We start from the raw sequence: 20543 nt of genomic DNA on the forward strand, positions 1-20543 counted from the left end.
GTGTTTTTTTTTTTCAACACAGTGAAATTTATTCTCTGCATTTAACCCATCCTAGTATTAGGAGCGGTGGGCAGCTACTGTACAAGGCCCGAGGGTTTGGTGCCTTTTTCAAAGGGCACCCCAGCAGTACCCAGGAGGCCAACTTGCAGATCTCCAGCTACCAGTCCACACTCCGTACTTTGTCCCGGCGGGGACTTGAACCAATAACCCTCCAGGCCTGTGGCTCTGGAGGAGCTTTGTCAAGTCTGAGAAAAATACCCCTTGGGATGTGATGTGAAGACAAGGGCATTTACTACACAGTTGGTCTATTGAAAGACATTTGGAGCTGCAATATGGGAAATGTAGTATCCAGTGTTTTTGCAGTGAGACCCATACTGGGTATTAAACATCAGAATATCTCTAGTTTTGCTCAGTCAAACCATCCTTTTTAAAATGTATCTATCACATGTACCCCATGTATCTTTATGGAAGTACAACACTAAACTGCTGGAGTACCCCTTTAAATTTTGTGTCAAGTTTCTAAGAAAGGGATAATGTGCCCATAGCAACGGTCTGTTATACATAGCAACGGTCTGTTATAAAGAAATAACAGACAGTAGAATGAATAAATATATAAATAAGAATGATATAAGCTACTGAACTGAGAATTTCAATTAGCCCAATATTTAACCCAAATAAAACATCTTATAAAAAGACAAACCCTTACTAGATATAGACTTAGTGACCATAAACTGGGCATTGAAACTGCTCGTCGTAACAGAGAATGGCTCGCAGAGAGAATTTGTATTCATTGCGAAACAGGAGAAGTTGAGTCAGAAGTTCATTTTCTCACAAGCTGCCAAAAAAACAAAGAAATTAGAGAAGAATTTGTCCTCAAACTCAACCAGAAAATTCCAAGAAATTCTAACCCTCCCAAAAAGACAGACAGAGAGAGAGAGAGAGAGAGAGAGAGAAGGACAGACAGACAGAGAGAGACACACAGGGAGAGAGAGACAGAAAGAGAGAGAGATAGAGAGAGAGAGAGAGAGAGAGAGAGAGAGAGAGAGAGAGAGATAGCAGGAGGAGGAGTGGCTTGTTGCCTGGTGTATCACATTGCTTTTGCTCTGCTTGTAGTGTAGTAGTCCACAGAAGAGTCAAGTTGGAGACAAGGGACTGTCAGCCTCCTCTCTCTGTATTGTTGTGAAGTAGTGTTTGAATAGTATTAGAGAGAAGAAAACAAGTTTAACAGAGGTTTCTAGTAGGGTTAGTTGATAATAGCCTGAGTCAAACAGAGTTCTGCTACTTTTTTCTGCTCAACATCCAGACAACCATGGAGTGGGGATTACCCCGTTGGTCATCACTCTGGGGAGAGAAGTCCATGTTGTGGTTTTGCTGCGTTCTGTTCTTCATAGCTGGAGGTAAGCATGAAAAATCCCTGACATCCACCCATCCATTGAGAGGTGTTTAACTGTCTCGTCCCAGCAGCGTGTGCCAACTTGTTGACAAGTTTGAGTGACAAACCAACTGACTGAATTCACTGTTTTTGTTTTCAGCACCTGTAACTTCAGTCTATTTTATCTTACTCTGCAATTTTAATCTGTTCTTTTCTTTTAAGCTTGGTTTATATGAACTACAGCAAAATGGTTTATTTACTGCTGTTCACTGTCCGTTATATTGACCCAAGTATGTTGATCTGTTGCCTCCCTTTCCTGTGAGTTTTGAAGCTGTGTGTATGGACTGGATACAGCTGCAAATGAATTGCCCTTCTTGGGATAAATAAAGTTGTCTGAAACTTTATGCTTTCCAGAAACAACTGGACATAAGTCCGTTATTTTAATGACTCTGTTGCCTAAACATTTTCAGAGTATAAACACAGTTTAAAGCTTTTCAGTCTTGCTGCTGCTGCTGCTGTTTTGAGACGGAACATCTGGTGTGAAGCTGTTTTAAAGCCCCACCCATGGGATGTCGGCTAGTGGGGTGTAAATCCACTTTAGACTCTCATAGCCTTTATAACAGCCACAAATTGGTGGTCGTTGATGTTTTTAGACTGACGGGTCTTAAAATGGCCAAACATGTATACAACTTGGCAGACATACCTAAAGTGACATTAGGGAAACTTTCCTAAAGCTGTGTGCGCCTGAGCAGGAGGGGTTTGGTGACCTACACATCCAGTAATGTAAAAAGTTATTGCTCGATCCATTTTCACAGAAAGTTATCACAGTGATATCATAAGATCTTTTTTTTCAAGGACTTTGGCATTGCTTGAAGTTTATGCAACTGAGGCAGGAGGAGACAGAGGGGAGAAGCAACTTTTGCCTCTGGGGCGCAGGCTGCTTCACTTCAAACACCACAGAAACCTCACAGAGGTTATCAGTTTTCAGCTTTAGGATTTGGCCTGTTTAGATAAGCTCACGCGATAAGTCCGTCAAAGGCAACAAGTGATGTTTACTGAACTTTGAGGCTGACCCATCCTGGACAAAATATTCCAAAACATGTTTAGATTTCAAATGTTTGTAGATATTAAGATGAAATATTAATGCAGGCCTATAAAACTCAGAGGCTCCAATAAAAGTCTAACTTTAGGAGAACACAGTGCCCTCCATTCAGCCCTGTTATGTCTTCTTTGTTTGGAAGTTTCCTTCCTCTAAGCCTGTGATGAAAACAGCTGTTTGTGCCACTGCCAGTAATGGGTTTTTCCTCCACAAAACATGACTTGAGATAAACAGAGCAATAATCAGTGCCTCAGTCTTTTCCTCCCAGTCTAGATAAGCATTTAGCTCCCTATGGAGCACAATGGCACAGTCAAAAATGGTCGATAAACGCCACAGGATGTGACTGCTCTCTCGTTCTCTGTCTCGACTACTTTCTCGTCCTGTTGTGACAGAGCTGGTGTTTTGCGTATTGATCCCCTGTCCTAAATGAATAAATCATTATTAGGGTGCAGTAATAAAAAATGGTTTAATCTCATCGAGGCCTGGTCAGGGACACACAGCGTGTTGATGTGCAGCAGGTGTGTGGGCAAATACTGCATGTGCATGAGTAATAAGATCATGGAGGAAGGGGAGCTCCCTTGTTTAAAGGTCTGTCACACATTCGTAGCTGAAATCTTGATGTCTGATGTTTTATATGCAGGGACTATGACAAGTAAAAAATCCCTAAACACCAGTGGCCTTCATACTTCTAGTAAGGATGTGTCTCCCGCACACAGCCCAAGGATACAGCAATAGAGCCTTGACCCACGCTTCTAGTAACAGCAACAAAAAACACCAACCGGATGTGCTTTAGTCAGTAAAGATCTGAACTATAATAAAAAATAGTAATACAATCACAGTATGAAAAGCTTGAAAGGACTCAAAACGAGAGAGGAAGCAGGCAAACTAGCTGATAATAATTTAGTCACTTTGTTAAAATGGTGTAATAATTGCACTTTTACTGTTTCGAAAGTACAAAAATGCCCACTTACACTTTCAAAATGACAATTTCAGCTGCATTGTTTCTACAGTTAAATGAAGAAATTATGTTGTAATCATGTTTGTGAAGCTTTCGTTATTACACAATTGTCTAGTGACGTGACTAAACGCATGAAGTACATTTAGAGGAAGAGGAAGGTTGAGACAGTGACAGAGTGTGCCCATTATTTAAATGCCACTTATACAAACAAGTTTATTGCAAATTGGCTCACAAAAGTAAAAGATCACAGCGAATGTACTGTAATCACATGTCATGGATCCCTGAGCATGGTGACCTGCACCTCTGACCCTGAACCACTTCCTTTTTATGAGCAAGTAGAGCCTGAAGTGCCACATATTAACACTTCCTGTTGCTGAAAAGATGCTTAATGCACCTGGTTGTTATGCCAGAAGCTTCAACTGAAACTCTCGCATTGTGTGTGTGTGTGTGTGGAGGGGCTAATCTGGGATCCTCCTGCTGGTTTCATTAACACCCTGTAATGGGCTGTATAATCATTACCATTACTGTAGGTGTGAAAAAGGGTGTGGGGGGCAGCACTTGTACAAACACAGGTAGAGAACTCATGCAAGTGAAAGGATACCAGATTTACCAGTAGGGTATGTTCAGTAGTCTGTGTTGCACCTCTTTAATACCGACCCGGTCTAACGGGAAGGCGTATAAATACAACGGCATTACAGGGACATTTTGCGTGTCATGAAGGCATTTTAGCCTTTTCTTGTGTCATTTGTACACCACTTTATTTGTATACAATGGCAGTTAGGTTCAGGCAAGAAAAACACTTAGGTAGGGTTAGGGAAAACGTCATGTACGTAAACTAAGTAAAATATGGACGGGAACAACGTAACCTAACTACGGAACACACGTTACAAACGTCAATAAAAAACACGTGACAATAAAGACGTAACTTACAAAACAAAACACCAGTCAGCAATGTTCTTGAACACCAATCTCCTGGTTAAAAATCCAGTGTTTGTTGGGCCCATGCTCCTCCCCACCCACGCACCGTAAGTGTTTTTTTTTCTCACTTTTAACACAACGTCACTAACCGTTATCATAGCATTTATACGCGAATGCGTTGACATTGCAGTCAGTGTAAGATACATGGCGTACAAATGATGCGGGAATCAAGAAAGGCGTACTTATTGCACTCTAAACGTCTTGCGCATTATCGTGGCATTTATACACCTTTTCGTGCGAACGAGCTGTCAATACAGAAGAAGAGTACAATATACTCTTGCAGAAAAGTAGTTAAAATGGTTAAACTTGGGGGTAATTTAAGCAGGTATGAAGACATGTTTAATTCATTCACACAGGCTATGCTTCATGCCTGAATGTAAGAAAGCTGTCAGAGGCAACATGTCCTAAACAGGTGGCATTCAGCCTTAAAACAAAGGAGGGCCTGTTTCTGGGCCCTGAGGGGCTATCGGGATCCTGAGAACAGAAATCAGAGGAGGAAACTTAGATCCATAATGGAGCCAAAACACAGATGTCTGGTGTATACAAGTGAAAGAAGTCCTGTCTGTTGCAGCAAAGCTTGTTGTCAGTCTCTACCTGGTTGCAGCCACATCAAGACGGCTCGGATAGTGCTGACACTGTAGCAACCCCACCCAATTGGCACAGACTATGCTAAAAATAAATATATTCATATCCAGTAAGCTATACCTGAAATATATCTGATGGGTATAATAGTCTTTCCCTGTTGGCAACCCAGTATTAATCATGTTTTGGCTCAGTCTCAATCAGGCAAAAGTTAGACTTGCACATTTTACAACAAAATCTCTCCCTCCTTTGTCATAAATCCATCACCACTAGTGTAAATAAGGCCAGAGAAACCAGGGAAGAGTTGTCAAAAAAGGGCAGGGAGGAAGGCAGGGCGGGTGTGAAACAGGAGAAGAGAAGGGCTTCCCCTCCTATTGTCCCGCCACACAAGCCGGAACAGCCGCGGGGGCAACAGTTTCACTTTAATCACCCACCCTGGTCTTCCTATTGCTTTTCCTCGCACACAATGGCTATGCAGAGTTCAGGAGCACACATAGGAACATGGCACGTACCTCGCACTACACAGGATGCACACAAACTGAATACAAACATGCACCGCTAATGAAATGGCAAAGGTTGTTGTGTGACCAGCTACTGTATTTCCTATCCAGCAAAGTGCCAGCCAACTACTTGAAGCCGGTATTGACATTTAGACTAAAACGATTTATGTGCTTCCTCATTTATGTTCTGGCTGACCCAAAAGGCTTCCGCATGTTGCCTCTGCTACCGTCACTGGAAAATAGTCGTAGTGCATAAAAACAACCAATAGTTCATGTTTGAATCAAGAGTGAATCACGTAAAGCTGCTGCTCCGCTGCTCTCTAGGGGTTTAAACCTTAAAGCATGTTTCAGTCCAATCTGTGATGTAACAGCATGTGTTTTGCCTTTGACGGCAGATGGAAAACACCTGCAGTTGCATCATTACTGATTGGGGTGTTGGTAGAGGTGCAACCTGCTAGAAATTATCAGCCTGTAAAGAGCCGTACAGCAGCTGTAGCCCTTCAAATTCAGTCTTAATAAGGAGCCAGAGCAGAGGAGGAGGAGGGGGAGCCGTATTTGCATGCTGGGAGGACTCAGAAAGGAAGTCCACTCCTCATACCCTGGCACCTATCAGTCACCCTACAAACACAAGCGCACAGATTTTACTGCAAAATCTCGGATCCACGGTGCAACTTGCATGCATACTTCTCGCTCACTGCAGTCCACCCCCACACATACTTGTAATTCACGCGCAGCCTTCCTGTCTTCTTTGCAGCGCTAAGCATTCTTGGATGCTGAACCACAATCTGTTACAAAGGACAGCAGTGATCTATTTAAGCAGACAAAGCCAGAGAGTGCCAGAGTTGTCCTGTTATTTTACATGCTGGATATATGGGAGTCATTCATTATGTGTGTTGATGCTGCACTATGGGCTGTGTAGTGTTGGGGCATTGTGTAGATTAGGATGCGTCTGAATTGTTTTTTTTTGTTGTTGTAAGATTTAGAGAGTGGCTTCAGACTGCTTAGCCTGAGGATATGTTGGTTTTGTTGTGTTACTGAAATTAAATAATCATTCAGCGCACACATTAAAGAGTTCATCTGTTGGTACATTCTACTGCCGCACAAGTCAGAACAGGATGTGGTTTAAGCTATACGTAAAGAAACATCTCACAGCTGTCTCTTTGGCTTCCTGAACGTACATAGAAAGATATATGTGGAGAATCTGTGTCAGTGTAGTTTTCTGAGAAGGAAACGGCTATTTCACTGCAATCACTGAGTAATGATGACACACAGCAGTAATCAGTACACACTGCAGAAATTGATCATAAGAAAATAGTCAGATTTCTACATTTTCCCTAGTTTGATGTCACATGAGATCCTGTATATATTGGCTAGTATCTCTTTCTCTGTAACTGTCTGAGAGGAACAGGCAATTTAAATCCCACAGGAGGTTAGTGTATTTTTACTTTAGCCAGCAGACTATGTACTATCTTTAACCACAGTACGAATATACGAAACAGGAAACAAACTGTGCTGACCCAAAATGCACAGTGTGCAGAAATAGGCCATGGGAAAATGTCTGACTTTGGGTTTAAATCCATGTTCAAATTGGTAATTGCTATGATTTTGCACTGCGGTTATTTGTGTTATGACTGGTGGCACCAGGCAGGAACTTCATCCCACTCAGAAATGTGATTTACCAAGTAATTTTCTGTTTGAATATATAATGTTTTGATAGGGCAATACCTTGAAACTTAAATCTCATGTATCCAAGCAAATGAAAGAAAGGAACATCATGATGTACCTGTATTAGCATAAATGGATCTATACTACCATTAAAATATTGATATATTGTTTTTTTTTGTGGTTATGTATAATGTATCATGCAGTTTCTGAATATGAATCTTGGAAAAATTTGCTTCCACTGCCATCAAAGTAAACATGTGACTTGTAATATTTTTACTACTCACTTCTTTCCCCTGGTTTTTCTTTGTCATCTTTAAATATACATAGGGGATTTCTGTTCCCTGGGTTGAGCTTCTCAGACACTCCATGTCATTTTTACTGCATACACTAGGATGGCAGGTTTTAACCATAGACTGTATATAAATATGAACGACATGAAAGCTCCCCAAAAGTGAAGCCAAAACATCTTGATTGCCCGCTGGCGGCTGGCTGCAGTATAGGTCATAAAGCCCACCCCCTCCATGTTAGCTATGGGACATGGGCCACACTAAAAAGTCAAAGTACACGTTAAATACATTTTTCCCATGTTCCTTCTGTTATGTTAGTTCTTATCACGCTGATGTATGTTCAAGTGTTAATTTTTCGAATAAGTTTGGTTTTAATTAATTATTTGATATGATTGGCAGCCGTGAGTCTCTCTCGCAGCCGTGATTGGCTCAGGTGGGTGTGTGGGCGGGTGACCTGATGCCGCGGCTACATTGCCCAATCACTATTGAGCAGACTCTGGCTCCAAATGACATCAAAATCTAAAGAAGGCAGCTCCCGTATCTGGGATATTTTGAATTCACTTCTATACAGTGGGAGGAAGTGGAGACACGTTGTCCATCTTTATATACAGTCTATGGTTTTAGACATAACACAGCCATAACGCAACTTTATCGCCACTAAGCTAAAGCCTTTGATTGGTAAAGCTTGTTCGTGGTGGTACACAGCCAGGGAGGAAGGCTTGTCTGAAAGGTCTAACCCAGGGAACAAAAGTTGATAAAAATGGTTATAATATGCCTCACCTACATTCTTCCATACTTGTCTTTTCTCTCTAGGTAAAGGCGACTTGTCCCACGCCCCCTCCACTCTAGGTGTCTCAGCCCCCCACCTGTACTACACCTGTCCCGAGGGTGCAACCGTCCACCTGCTTTGTGTCCAGAGAGGTGCCGCTTTGCACTCCCATGATGTCTTGAAGCGTAGCTGGCTTTTCACGCCCCACAGTGATCAGCGCTGTGTGGGACGGACGGGCCCACGCAATACTATCGTTGGTCATTTCCATGGCAACCACAGCTTGCCGCCAGGGTTGCAATATGGAACTTCGGAGCACAACTTCTGGGTGGCTCTGCAGAATGTGACCCATGCTGACCAGGGTCGCTACTGCTGTATGGTCCTAGACTTCCAGGTGGAACATCAACACGGCTCCCTCGTGCAGAAACCCCACAGCCACGTTATTCTCCAAGTTACACCACGTAAGGACACAAAATGCATGGGTGTGAATGGGTATTATGCTGTGGCTCAAACATATGCTACACTGGTAGGGGAAGTTAACCTGTCTTTTTCAAGTAGGACAAGGTCGTTATGTTAGTTTCCCAGATTCTATGCATGGATGAGTAAAGAGAACTGGATACAGCTTTGGGGGCGGTTCCCGTTCATTCCCATGAGAGTTGCTCAGTGGTGCATGAAGCCAAAATGGCTCGACTGTCGAGTGATAACATTATTCGGATCTTCCGACAATCTTCCGCATTGAAGCATTAAGTTTGGTATTTGGCCGTCGCCATGTTGTTTTTTCGCAACAAGAAGTGACACGAAAGGGTGGAGCTAAGTACAACCAAACGATGAATAAAACATTTTCAGGAGACCAAAAAGGTTATAATCAACTTTCAGTTCATGGTTGCAAAAAAACATCATAGCGACGGCCAAACACCAAGATGGCGACGGCCAAAATGCCGCACACGAGGCTTCAAAACAGCAGTCCACAAACCAATGGGTGACGTCACCGTATACACTTATATATAGTCTAATGTCATACTGTATATGCTGAGGTGAAACAATGTATTTGTTCTCTTCCCAGGGAGAAATGGGTCTCAAAACTGCACTGTCTGGGATCCCACGCTAGGCGGAGGTATGTCAACTTATTCAAGCCTTCATAGCCAATGAATGACTGGCCAGTTATTCTGTTTATTTACCTCACAGTCTCTCTGTTGCTTCCCCAGGCTCTGTGCCAGAGGCCTTAGCAGCGACCATAGCAGCCTGCATCGGGGCTCTGCTCCTTCTGCCTATTATTCTGGTGCTGGTGTACAAACAAAGGCAGAACGCCCAGTCGAGCAGACGTAAGTAATACTGATATGCACAAACACCCACATTCATTTCCATGCCCATGCTATGGGTCAAATGGAAATGTCTCACACTGGGTTCCCCATAGTGTTTTGTCTGACACATATTTCCTGTCCGTTAGGAGGATTAACTGTACTTCACATAGTAGGAAGCACATTCACACTCCATCTGTAGTGTTCCGCTGTGTTTCAATTCATTCACAATGGCCCATTTCCCGTTTCCTCTCTTCCAGGTGCACAGGAGCTGGTGAGGATGGACAGGTAAGTTTTCCCACACTCTGTCAGGCAGCTGGTTTCATAGACCAGCTTCAATACACAGCTGCTCTTTAGAATAATAACACTGTGTACATGGATAGTCTGCTATGTACTGTAGTGGCCACACAATAGCTAGTTTCAGCCAAACAGCAGGATTAGACCAAAACCTTTTACAACTCTACAGATAATTCTTATAATGTTTTGTTTGCTAAACATCTACATATAGCTTCAAAACATCAATGAATCATTACTGTATTCATTTGGAGACATAACCTTAATTACTGTACAACAAAAGTAACATTGACAGTCTTTACTTGCCTTTACAATGTATGTTATGTTGTGTGCCACTGGAATGTATTTAGTGGAAAATCTAACTACTTTATAGCACAAAGGGAGACTTCATTAATTTATGTGTATGTACTAAGGCTGTCAATCGATTAGAATATTTAATCATGATTAATCGCATACTTGTCCATAGTTAATCGCGATTAATCGCAAATTAATCACACATTTTTTAGCTCGTCAAAATGTACCTTAAAGGGTGATTTGTCAGGTATTTAATGCTCTTATCAACATGGAAGTGGGCAAATATGCTCTTTATGCAAATGTATGTATATAGATATTATTGGGAATCAATTAATAACACAAAACAATGACAAATATTGTCCAGAAACCCTCACAGGTACTGCATTTAGCATACAAAATATGCTCAACTCATAACATGGCAAACTGCAGCCCAACAGGCAACAACAGCTGTCAGTGTGTCAGTGTGCTGACTTGACTATGACTTGCCCCAAACTGCATGTGTTTATCATAAAGTGGGCATGTCTGTAAAGGGGAAACTTGTGAAAAAAAGCCCTGATTACTGCTAGAATATAAAAGAGACAGACATAAAGCTTCTAAAGGTCTTGAGCAACAGGTGACTGTTGTAACAGTTTATTGAGTCAGATTGGCAATGTCTTACTCATTTTTATGCTTCCTTTTCTTGTGTGTATGTGCGTATTTTCAGTGACGCTCTTGGCCATGAGAACCCTGTGTTCCTTGGGGGATCACCGCAGATTAAGACCCGCACCGTTTCTCAGATCATGGCCAGGCAATCCTCAGAGACAGGACGCCACCTGTTGTCTGAGCCAGGAACCCCCCTTTCTCCTCCGGTACATGGGGATGTTTTCTTCCCAATAGAAGGTAGGACACACACAAAACTTTACATCCTGACAACACAACAGCAGCTCAGACTACAGGGAGCACATCAGGCCAAGACAGAGAAATTGAGACAAGTTTATCAGCTAAATCACTCAGCACAGGCTGACATACAATTATCTAACCCATTCTCCATTTTGTTCAGCTTTTGCCTTTTAGCCTGACTCAAACCTCTCTCTGACCAGAACCATAACACATAGAAAGCTGAGTATGAGTTATCTCACTTTCAGGGGAGTTCATTTACATATTTAAGTGGGTGCCTTTCAGTTTAGGAGTGAGTGTGCACTATCCATTGGTAGGTCATGCCTCATTAACTAAATTCTGAATGCATACACCTGACCCTCTTGACATTCTTGTCTGATACTCAAATGAAAAAGTACCTGAGTAGAGGCACGTAACTGTATTTCACAAGGACATAGTTCTGGAAATTTCAAAATGTACAGCCGGTATGGTAAAATACTCTGGTGCAATCAAAGACTTCAACTTCTGCTGAAACATCCTGCGTGCGGGAGAAGTGTTTGCGGAAAGATGCTCATCATATCGTGCAAATTTGCACGCTCACATTCAAAACAGCTGGGTCGAGTCTGATGTGACTAAAAAAATACTCTGTGTAGGGAGTTTAATTTCTCTCCCCCACACAACTGAAACTACCTCCTTATGCTGTCACCCTCTGAATTCTTCTCTCGCCTCCCTCGCAAGTCATTCTCCACCCATCAGCACTCTCATTTAACACTAATGGCCCCTTCAGCCGCTCTCTCTGACTCGACTTGAAATAATACTGAAACATTAGTTACGGTGAAGGGGTTCAATCCTGAGTGTTTTTCTACCGATTCCCGGGGCAAATGTGCCGACATACCAGGCATACTGAGGTGGATTGCCCCGTTTCCTGGCAGCACGGACTATGATGGTACAAGGGAAAGAACAGAACTGAGCTGACTTACTGAAAATCCACCCCAAACCATCACATATGTTATTCCTATGACTGTGTGCAAACATAGACAATCCTCAACAAACACTTACTGGAGCTCGTCCACTGACAGTATACTGTATGTGAGACCTGACAGGCATAAACATACGGTAAAACTGGGCCACCCACACTAAGTGATTTCTATGAGATTCTGCAGTTTCGCCCAAGTTTAATTCTGGTAATGAGTAATGTCACTAGTGGGAAAATCTCTGCTAACAATAAGTGACAGATGGATATGCTTGGCTGCATATCAGATTACAGCTGTATTCCTCCTCTAGAGAGCCACGAATATTGATAAAACCATCAAAAACCCAACAATATTTTTTACATTTGTCACAGTGGAATTCCCTGTCAGAGCTTGTTTCCTTCAGCGGTCTGAAGTATAAGTTATGCCGAATACACAGCCTGGTTTCTCGTCTGAGTTTTCATGTTACTTGTATAAAAAGCAACACTTCAGCTTCCTTGTTCTTCTTTTTTGGCCCGCTGACCTTAACCTGAGCGGAATTTAACCAGCAGCAGTTCCCTCTTATCTTCACTATGTCGCAACTCTTGACACTTGTTCTGCTTTTTAATGGGTTTTCAGAAAAAGACATCTTTTCTGAGAAATCTATCAGTCTATCAGTGTGTTTGTACTACGCTATTGAGTAGGAGGTTTGGAAAATAAATGCTGTCAAACGTTTTTTTTTGTCGGCATTTTGGGCAGGAAGTGCACTTTTAAAGATGTTAACTCCCTCATATCTCGATTTCCTCATCAGCGCACAGACATGAAATGTGCATTTGTTGATACATGTAGACAACCTGCTACCTTTTCTATGCTCTCACTGACCTGCACTACTCTCTATTCCAGACACCATCCTCGAGTCTCCAGACCTCGTGCAGGTTTAAAGGGGGTTGGGACCTCGTTCATCGCTTTAACTGCTGACCTGGAAACGGTTCAGCAACTCTCTTCCTCTTCTTTCTGACTCCAGAGCAATGTTGCCCTTAACAGCTGTCTCACAATAACCTCTGCTGGGATTGTCGTCTGTACATTGTCTGGACCGCGGGAGGGAACGGACTGCGGTTTTTATTCAGAAACTATTTCCACCTGCAACAACAGCTGGAGGCCAAAAGCAAACTTTTGACTCGTGGACCAACAGATGCCCCCTGCTTGAGAAGAATCCAGAGTGTTGAGGGGTGAGGGGCCCACCATGTGCAGGGGTGATAAACAGTTTCTGTGGACTCAAGGGCTGGTTTCACACCTAGCTTGTTTGGTGCAGTTCAAATGAACTAGGGTGTATTTACTTACTTGTTTTGGTTCATTTAGGCTGGGTGCACTCACGCACAATCTCCCATATAATGACACAAGATCATTTAACAACCATGATAACATGTTATGTATGTGCAGGGATATTATAAATCAGGAAGTGAAAATGGGTTTCAACAGAAGTGCGTGTTACTTGCATGTTACATAACAACAAGCTGTCACAGTGATAAATACAGTATTATGAATCACCTGCTGTCAGTTACCGGAGTAAACTTGGTTTTTGATTTGCCTTTCCTCGTCCATATAGCGCTGATAATGAAGGATGACGATCACCAAAACTGTCCAGTGAATGATTTATCTGCCAGTCCATGTGACATCATGTTAACACGTCTCACTTCAATTGTAATAAGTCAGTATGAACGCAAAATAGACTGGAACCAAAAGACAAACTACTTTTTTTAACCGAACCACAGGTGTGAAAGCGACTGAACGCTCTCTCTTATAATAAAGTGCTCTACAAGCTTCAAACCAAAGGAGGCGCAATCATCAGAGAAGTCTCAATATTCTTATGCAGGTTGAGAGTAATTTGTTTTTATGGCATTACACTGTTCCTCTGTATCATTTCCACTTGGCCTCAGCTTTTTTTCTCTTCCCTCTTTGCTACCTCAGTTACTGTCAGCTATGCTGCTCTAAATACTCTCCTTCCTTCCTGTACTCTCAGAGACGCAGCACTTCACAGTGGCCTTAAATAGATCAAGAAAGTATGTTGTAAAAAAACAAAGAGTTGGATATTTTTTATAGTAGTGTAAAGTTAGATAATTAAGAATAAAATGTTTATTGATTTTCTCTCGAATGTATCCAGATAAAAAAAACATCATCATAAAACTGCCACCAGTTGAATCACTGCCATCTCAACACTGTTCTGAATCCATTTTGTTCTGTTATCATGTGTCTTGATTTAATTGATGTGTATATTAATGTTTATTCAGATTTTTTTTTTGTGCGTGCAATGTGATGTTAATAAGTAAATACTTTTTAGCACCAAATTATATCAAGGTAGATTGAGAGAGAAGTGATTGCAAGGGATTGTACTCTTATTATTACTTATAGGTTGTGTGTGACTGTGAGAAACCACACTGTGGTTTTTTCATATCGAGGTAAAATGTGTTCAGCAGGTGCTCAGCGGAAATAATCTCCGGATGATGTGTAGCAGGTATATAGGACAGGGTATGTTTGTATGCTGTATTAAGATCTGAAAACTCTGTTTGAGTATTTGTGTTTTCAAGTGTGCCTGTGTGTGCGTCTGACTGCGTGTGTGTGTGTTTTACGGGTTACGGGTTAAAGTTTCAACCTTTATGGTCTGGTTTAAATGTGTGTGTGCATGCAATTCTGCATCTGTATGTTTGTGATTGTGTGTTTTATACTGTAAAAAGCTTATATTAGACATAGACATGGAGAGGTGCTGTAAAGGCACGTTTATTCTGTATATTGCATTTAAATTGTCCTGGTTGTAGCTCGTATGATAATAAAGTGGAGCTCCTTAAAGCCATGTGTCGAGTCTTTGAAATCATTGTTACTTTCAACTGGCAGGTCTCCAAAACTATCACCACACAAGGACGTGCTGCGCTTGCTGCCGAGGGAGCCATTACAGACGGAACAAGGTTGTTCCACTTGTGTGCCTCTAAGATGGTGCACACCAGAGGGAGACTGGCATTGAGCAGAGAAAAGGATAAAACAATCTTAGTGTCTTGTTTTATGAGAGGAGACAGAGAACTAGATGGGAGGAGGGGATGCCTATTGCTGGCCATTTCCTCTCTCCAGTGCTTTTTCTACAGTCTTACATTACTTATTGTATTAACAGGAGCTGCATTATCATAGGTTTATATCTCTCTGTGGCCTAGACAAGCAAAGTTGAAAATAAAGAATACAGGTCACATACAGTACAACAACTGACTGCACATGTGACACATACAGTACTTAACCCATTGTATCTGTGCACATAAAAACAGTTTTAAAAGCCTTTGAAATGTAACAGACAACAGGAAAAGCAACAACACTCATCTTCCTCTTTTTGGAAACATGACCTGTGGCTTCCTGTTTACATACAAAGGTGTTTCCTGTTGCCTTCACAGTTTATCAACTCATACAGAAGATCAACACACCACTGTATTTAATCTGCTGTGCAGGTTATGTGAAGATACAAGGTCTTACTATGTTTAATATCTGATTTGTACTGTATCTTGGCTTAAGGCAGGTCGACAAAGAGGAAGTAAACAGACGTCCAGAATCCCAAGAGTAAGCACATCTTTCAGGGATGACTGTTTGTAGTACAATGACTGACCAAAAGAGGGCTCTGTAATAAGATGTGATGCTGAATCCCCCATGACCCCTCTCTGCCAAGATCAAGTCACCATGAACAGATCAGAGAATAAGACAGGCGTTGAAAGATACATTCTTTTCATAATATGAAGGATTGATATAATGTCACTTGATTTGACAACAAATCTGTCCTCAGTGGTGAAGAAAAGTTTTTAGGACGTGGAATGGAAATGTTATTCAGTGCATTAGTAGTTTATCTGGTATGTTGAGATAGATTTTGCAGTGTTGTACTTGTTGCGGCTGCTGTTCCTTGCATCTTACCGACAGAGGTGGCGTGCCGTCATCTTCCACGGTGACAGTGAGTCGGTACTCTTGCTGGCGCTCTCGGTCGGGAGGGGCCGGCCGGGTCACCATCTCTCCGGTCACACGGTCCATGCGGAAGGTCAGGTCCTGGTTGCCAGCAGTGATGTAGTAGAACAGCATGGCGTTGGGACCGATGTCTTGGTCGGTAGCTATCACGCGGAGGACTGACGTACCTCCTCCAACATTCTACGATTTACATGATAAAAGAAGCCTCATTATTGATTGCCTACAGTAGAATAAACACAAACCTGTGACTGAATAGTTAAATCACCATTTATAACAGTACTTATGACATTGTTCAGCTTCTGTTCAAGAACTACATACATACAAAACAACAACACACAGAAACATGCAAATTCAAAGGCAAATCACGTGTGGATAAAATGAACATTATGCTCCATGTGTTCCTACCTCACTTATGCTGACGTTGTAGCCCCTCTGGCTTTCAATAACAGGTGCATTGTCATTGACATCAAGGATGTTGATGGTGAGGGAGTGGTCTGTGTGTCTGGGAGGTGAGCCGTTGTCAATGGCACGCACCTGTAACAACATACACATGCACCGGGGTGTACTAGTATGTAAGTCTGACCATGCATTTGGACACACGGCATAAAAACACATAGAGGATAAAGGGATTAAAAGTATGCACGTCTTCTTCTGCGCCTCTACATTCAGTCTTGGTACTTCTGTGCGATATCTTGTGTTGGGAGGCAAGATGCATGATGCAAATAGTTACACGTTATTTGTATCGTCCAAAACTCACGTTGCTATGGTGTAAAAAAGACATCTGTCACATGAAGTGTGACACGGAATCCGTTTATTTTTAGACTGAGGTTAGAAAGTGAGTCAGGGTTGTGGTGAAAGTGTAAAATGCGTTGATGGCCATAAAGATAAGTAGTGAAAGATCATAACTACGTGTGGATTGCTGCCTGACCTTCAGTAGGTAGCGGTCTACTGACTCTCTGTCCAGAGCAGCGTTGACAACAATTTCCCCATAGGTGTGGTTCACGGTCTTAATTTTGAACACATCCTCCATGTTGCCTGCCACCAGAGTGAAATTGACCTGAGAGAAATGAGTCAGAATGAGACAAAGAGAAAGTGGGAGATATAGACAGACATTATAACAACAGCTAAGGTTAGATCAGAAACTCTAATCATAAAGTTACCCATAATGTATAAACAGTTTAATAATTGTATTTTGCTGTACAGGTTCTGAATCTTGAATAAATCACAGCACATAGAATAAAGAACAAAGATTCATGAAGTTAATTTTCAGTACGCAAGCATAACGATATTGCGTTTGCCCTCAAATGGTGCACTGTATTAATAAAAAGACTACACACATATATACAAGGAATAAATAAGGCACAAATGAGATATAAGATTAGTAATAAATATCAGCAATAAAAAGTGCAGAATCATGAGCAATATAGATATAAAAATATAAACAATGTGAGTATAATCAAATAACGCTAAAATACAACTAACAAGTGTGCAAAAGTCCAGTTAGAGTGCAGCACATCAGTCTGACCGTCAGACTGAGGAGATGTCGGAGTTCAGTAGAGCGACAGCTTTTGGAAAGAAGCTGTTTTTCTATTTGTGCATTTTTATCTGAAGCACCTGCCTGATGGGGAGCACAACTGAGACCTCGATGCAGACCTCGAACAGAACCATGAGCAGACAAATATGCAAGAGATGACACTGAATTTATGATTAAGAAAGAAAAACTGAGGAACAGGAGGGGGCTGGGTTGGTGGAGAGACAAATGAACACAAGCAGGGTGAAAGAAGTTAAAAGTTAAAAAAGCTCATGTTGTTAACAACAATGTGTTGCTGTCTGCAGTATGTACAGTATGTCGTAACGAGAAGAAAATTGTGGTGCTAATCTGCCTTCCTGAAGAAAAATGTGGTGCTAATCTGTCTTCCTGAAGATAGTTCTTGGAACCATGTGAGAGCAACTACAAACCAGAGTCCAATTCCTTGTATGCGTGGCCAATATATAGCTGATTCTGATCCTGGTAACCTCACTTGATTCACCATATGTTATAGAAACGTTTATGTTATGTGCTGTCAAGTCATTTTGTTTAGTGCTTTAAAGCAGTGTAGAAGATCTGTTGTAAAAGCCGGTCTTCTTGGTGAGGGTTTTCTGTAATTGCAGTAATTAGTCTTAAGTATGTAAAAGTATTGTGATATTGATGACTGATCTTTAAGTGCCACAGAGGAGATTTTTATTTTCTCTCTGAGTGAGTCCATGTGTTTCTATCGTTCTTCTTTTATTCTCACCAGTCCATTTAATCCACCATCTTTGTCCCTTCCCAGCACCACTGCCACTCTTTTCCCCATGGGTGTGTTCTCTGCGATGTCCACCGAAGTATCAGATGTGATGTCAAACTCTGGACTGTTGTCATTCTCATCCAGAATGGTGATTGAAACCTGACAAGAGGGAAGATCAAATATGGGCTCCGTAACCTGCCAAATCAATGAAATACTTACCTTTGACATTAATCAAATGTAACCTAAAAATACAAGACGCTGCAGATTAATTCATGTTGCCTTTCATACTCTGAACCATTTTAAAAGAACAGCAAGTCTTACCTTCTGCACTTCCAATGAGATGCAATGAATAAAAGAGGAATGCCATTAAGTTTTCTACAACAGAATAGACACAACACATGCTGTAATGAATAGAATGATGTACACGAAAATAAGGGAGATAAAATAACACAAATCAGAATGAAGCATACCACAGTGGAGTCCTTTTTAGGTCCTCCATCATCAGCTACAATAGTCAAGGTGTACATATCCCCCTTCTCTCTGTCCAGCAGGCCTGTCACTGTGATACGGCCCTGAAACATCACACACATCAGCATACTGTATGTCTCCGCCTCCATAAAGATTCCATACAAGATAGAAATCTTCTAATGGGACAGACAAAGAGTAAGGACAGAGACTAACAAGTATCATACAAATCAGCAAAAAAAAAATCCCACATTTCTCATCTTTCAAAGGAATCAAACGACTTCAAAGCAAACAAGCTCTTTGATCAGCTCTCAGTCATGCTGCAACAAGCTTAAATCACAAGAGAAGAGGTGTTATTCAATCACACTGCGGTTAATGGATGAAGCCTATTTGACAGAAGGTGGGTGTAGTCTTTGAAGAGTACAAAAATGAGGTATGTACATTGTGCTGATATCACTGGTGACCTTTCCTCCACTGCTCCCCTACTCACCGTGACGCTGTCTATCTTGAAGAGGGCCAGAGCCGCAGGCGACGTATCAGGGTCGAAACGGTAAGTCAACTGATTCAAGTTGTCGGCTGACTGGGCCTGCACCTGGACTACCTCTGTCCCAGTGGCGATGTTCTCACGAAGCGAAGCCTCGTAACCGGCGGAGAAGAAGGCCACGGCCTCATCCAGCTCATTAAGTAACGTGACGTAGACGGTGCAGAAGCCTTGGTGGAAAGGTGGAGCCTGGTCAGTGGCCGAGACGTTCATCAGATAGGTGGTCTTGGTCTCGTAGTCCAAGTGGTCCACAGTGGTTACCAGGCCAGTGCTCACATCCACCTCAAACTTGCGGTCTGAGCCGGACACGAGGGCGTAAGCAACGGCTCCACCATCACCTGAACAAGAAGATGGAGGCGGTTTGGAGTGAAAAGCTTACAATAACAAATTTAAAAACTAATTAACTTGAAAACCTTGGACCATTGTTACACTGATGCTATAGTTACAGCATGCAAACAGCTTCTTCCACTCTTTTCTGTTGGCTATGTTGTTTCTATTTCTGTTTCAGGCCTGCTCTAATGTTTTGGAAAATGTATGTCACAGCACCAAATACATCATACAGTGTCTAAGAAACACTTCACACCACAGGAAGTGAATTGAGGAAGTCTGTACTGTGGAGCAGAAGTAGAGACAGTTACAGTGAATGCCATTTTTGTGTGTATGAGATAATAACAAGATAAAAACATTGTGGTTGAGAGGCTTGATATTCTCCTTTGGAGTGGCGCCCACTAGTGTCAGGGTTATTGACTTGCAAAAAAACGACTCGTGCCAGTGCCTGCAGAGCAGAAGTGGGAAGTTTTAAAGCCACAGTCAACGAAATATCTCTTTTGGTTTTATAGTACGAGGATACAACCCGATACTGAGCAACAAGAACTGACATCAAACTCCCCTCCCTTTGCTCCCCTCTTCTGATTGATCGGAGACTGGACTCACCAGTGTCGGGGTCTGTTGCACGCACCACGATCACAGAGGTGCCAATGCCAGCGGTCTCCCTGAGGCCCAGACGGTTGTATTGCTGCTGGGTAAACACTGGCACCTCGTCATTGGCATCGTCCACATATATGATTACCTGCAGTGGGGGGACATTTGTGGCACATCAGATTTACATATTATCTTTGAGTAATACTTTTACTCTTCGGGAAAGAGGCTTGGTCATTTTATCTATTAGGTAATGAGACCACAGACAAAAATATGACATATCTGAGTCTCATTGAAGGGCCTGGATCTGATGAAGTTCCAGATCTTCTTTTCACGTATTTTAAAAATTATGTGTTTAAATATTTCTGCATACTGGGGTCCCTAAACAGCTTTTTCATTGCATACATTGGGTATCACTGTAAAGCTGAGACTCTTGTGGATCCAATTAGTCTAATTGTATTCATGTG

General features: G+C 42.0%; 2 protein-coding genes across 3 annotated transcripts in view; one reads left to right on the forward strand and one right to left on the reverse strand.

Moving 5' to 3' along the window:
• cdh23 (cadherin-related 23) overlaps nt 1–20543 on the reverse strand; it is a 185158-nt gene that overhangs the window by 19251 nt on the left and 145364 nt on the right. Inside the window, exons 33-40 of the mRNA XM_037781381.1 lie at nt 20092–20227; nt 19108–19496; nt 18623–18724; nt 18474–18476; nt 18162–18311; nt 16814–16942; nt 16291–16419; nt 15838–16065 (exon numbers count right to left, since the gene is read on the reverse strand). Coding sequence (XP_037637309.1) covers nt 15838–16065; nt 16291–16419; nt 16814–16942; nt 18162–18311; nt 18474–18476; nt 18623–18724; nt 19108–19496; nt 20092–20227 — 1266 coding nt within the window. The remainder of the gene's footprint in view (nt 1–15837; nt 16066–16290; nt 16420–16813; nt 16943–18161; nt 18312–18473; nt 18477–18622; nt 18725–19107; nt 19497–20091; nt 20228–20543) is intronic.
• Nucleotides 1097–14746, forward strand: vsir (V-set immunoregulatory receptor). Of its 2 annotated transcripts, none has more exons than XM_037781384.1 (7): nt 1097–1397; nt 8255–8668; nt 9271–9321; nt 9413–9529; nt 9766–9793; nt 10797–10972; nt 12802–14746. In XM_037781384.1, exons 1-7 carry the CDS (start codon nt 1310–1312, stop codon nt 12837–12839), a joined length of 912 nt encoding a protein of 303 aa, XP_037637312.1. In that variant the 5' UTR covers nt 1097–1309; the 3' UTR covers nt 12840–14746. The 2 variants fall into 2 exon arrangements, with proteins under 2 accessions (XP_037637312.1, XP_037637313.1); XM_037781385.1 differs by having other exon boundaries at nt 9271–9315.

The sequence above is a fragment of the Sebastes umbrosus genome, chromosome 10 (genome assembly GCF_015220745.1).
Source record: "Sebastes umbrosus isolate fSebUmb1 chromosome 10, fSebUmb1.pri, whole genome shotgun sequence".
In the NCBI taxonomy this organism is placed as follows: Eukaryota; Metazoa; Chordata; class Actinopteri; order Perciformes; family Sebastidae; genus Sebastes; species Sebastes umbrosus.

Bases quoted from the DNA above. Each gene is read 5' to 3' on its own strand.
- vsir (XM_037781384.1), top strand. From the start codon at position 1,310: ATGGAGTGGGGATTACCCCGTTGGTCATCACTCTGGGGAGAGAAGTCC. The intron at 9,530-9,765 runs GTAAGTAATACT...CCTCTCTTCCAG, and splicing joins GAACGCCCAGTCGAGCAGAC to GTGCACAGGAGCTGGTGAGG. The intron at 9,794-10,796 runs GTAAGTTTTCCC...GCGTATTTTCAG, and splicing joins GAGCTGGTGAGGATGGACAG to TGACGCTCTTGGCCATGAGA.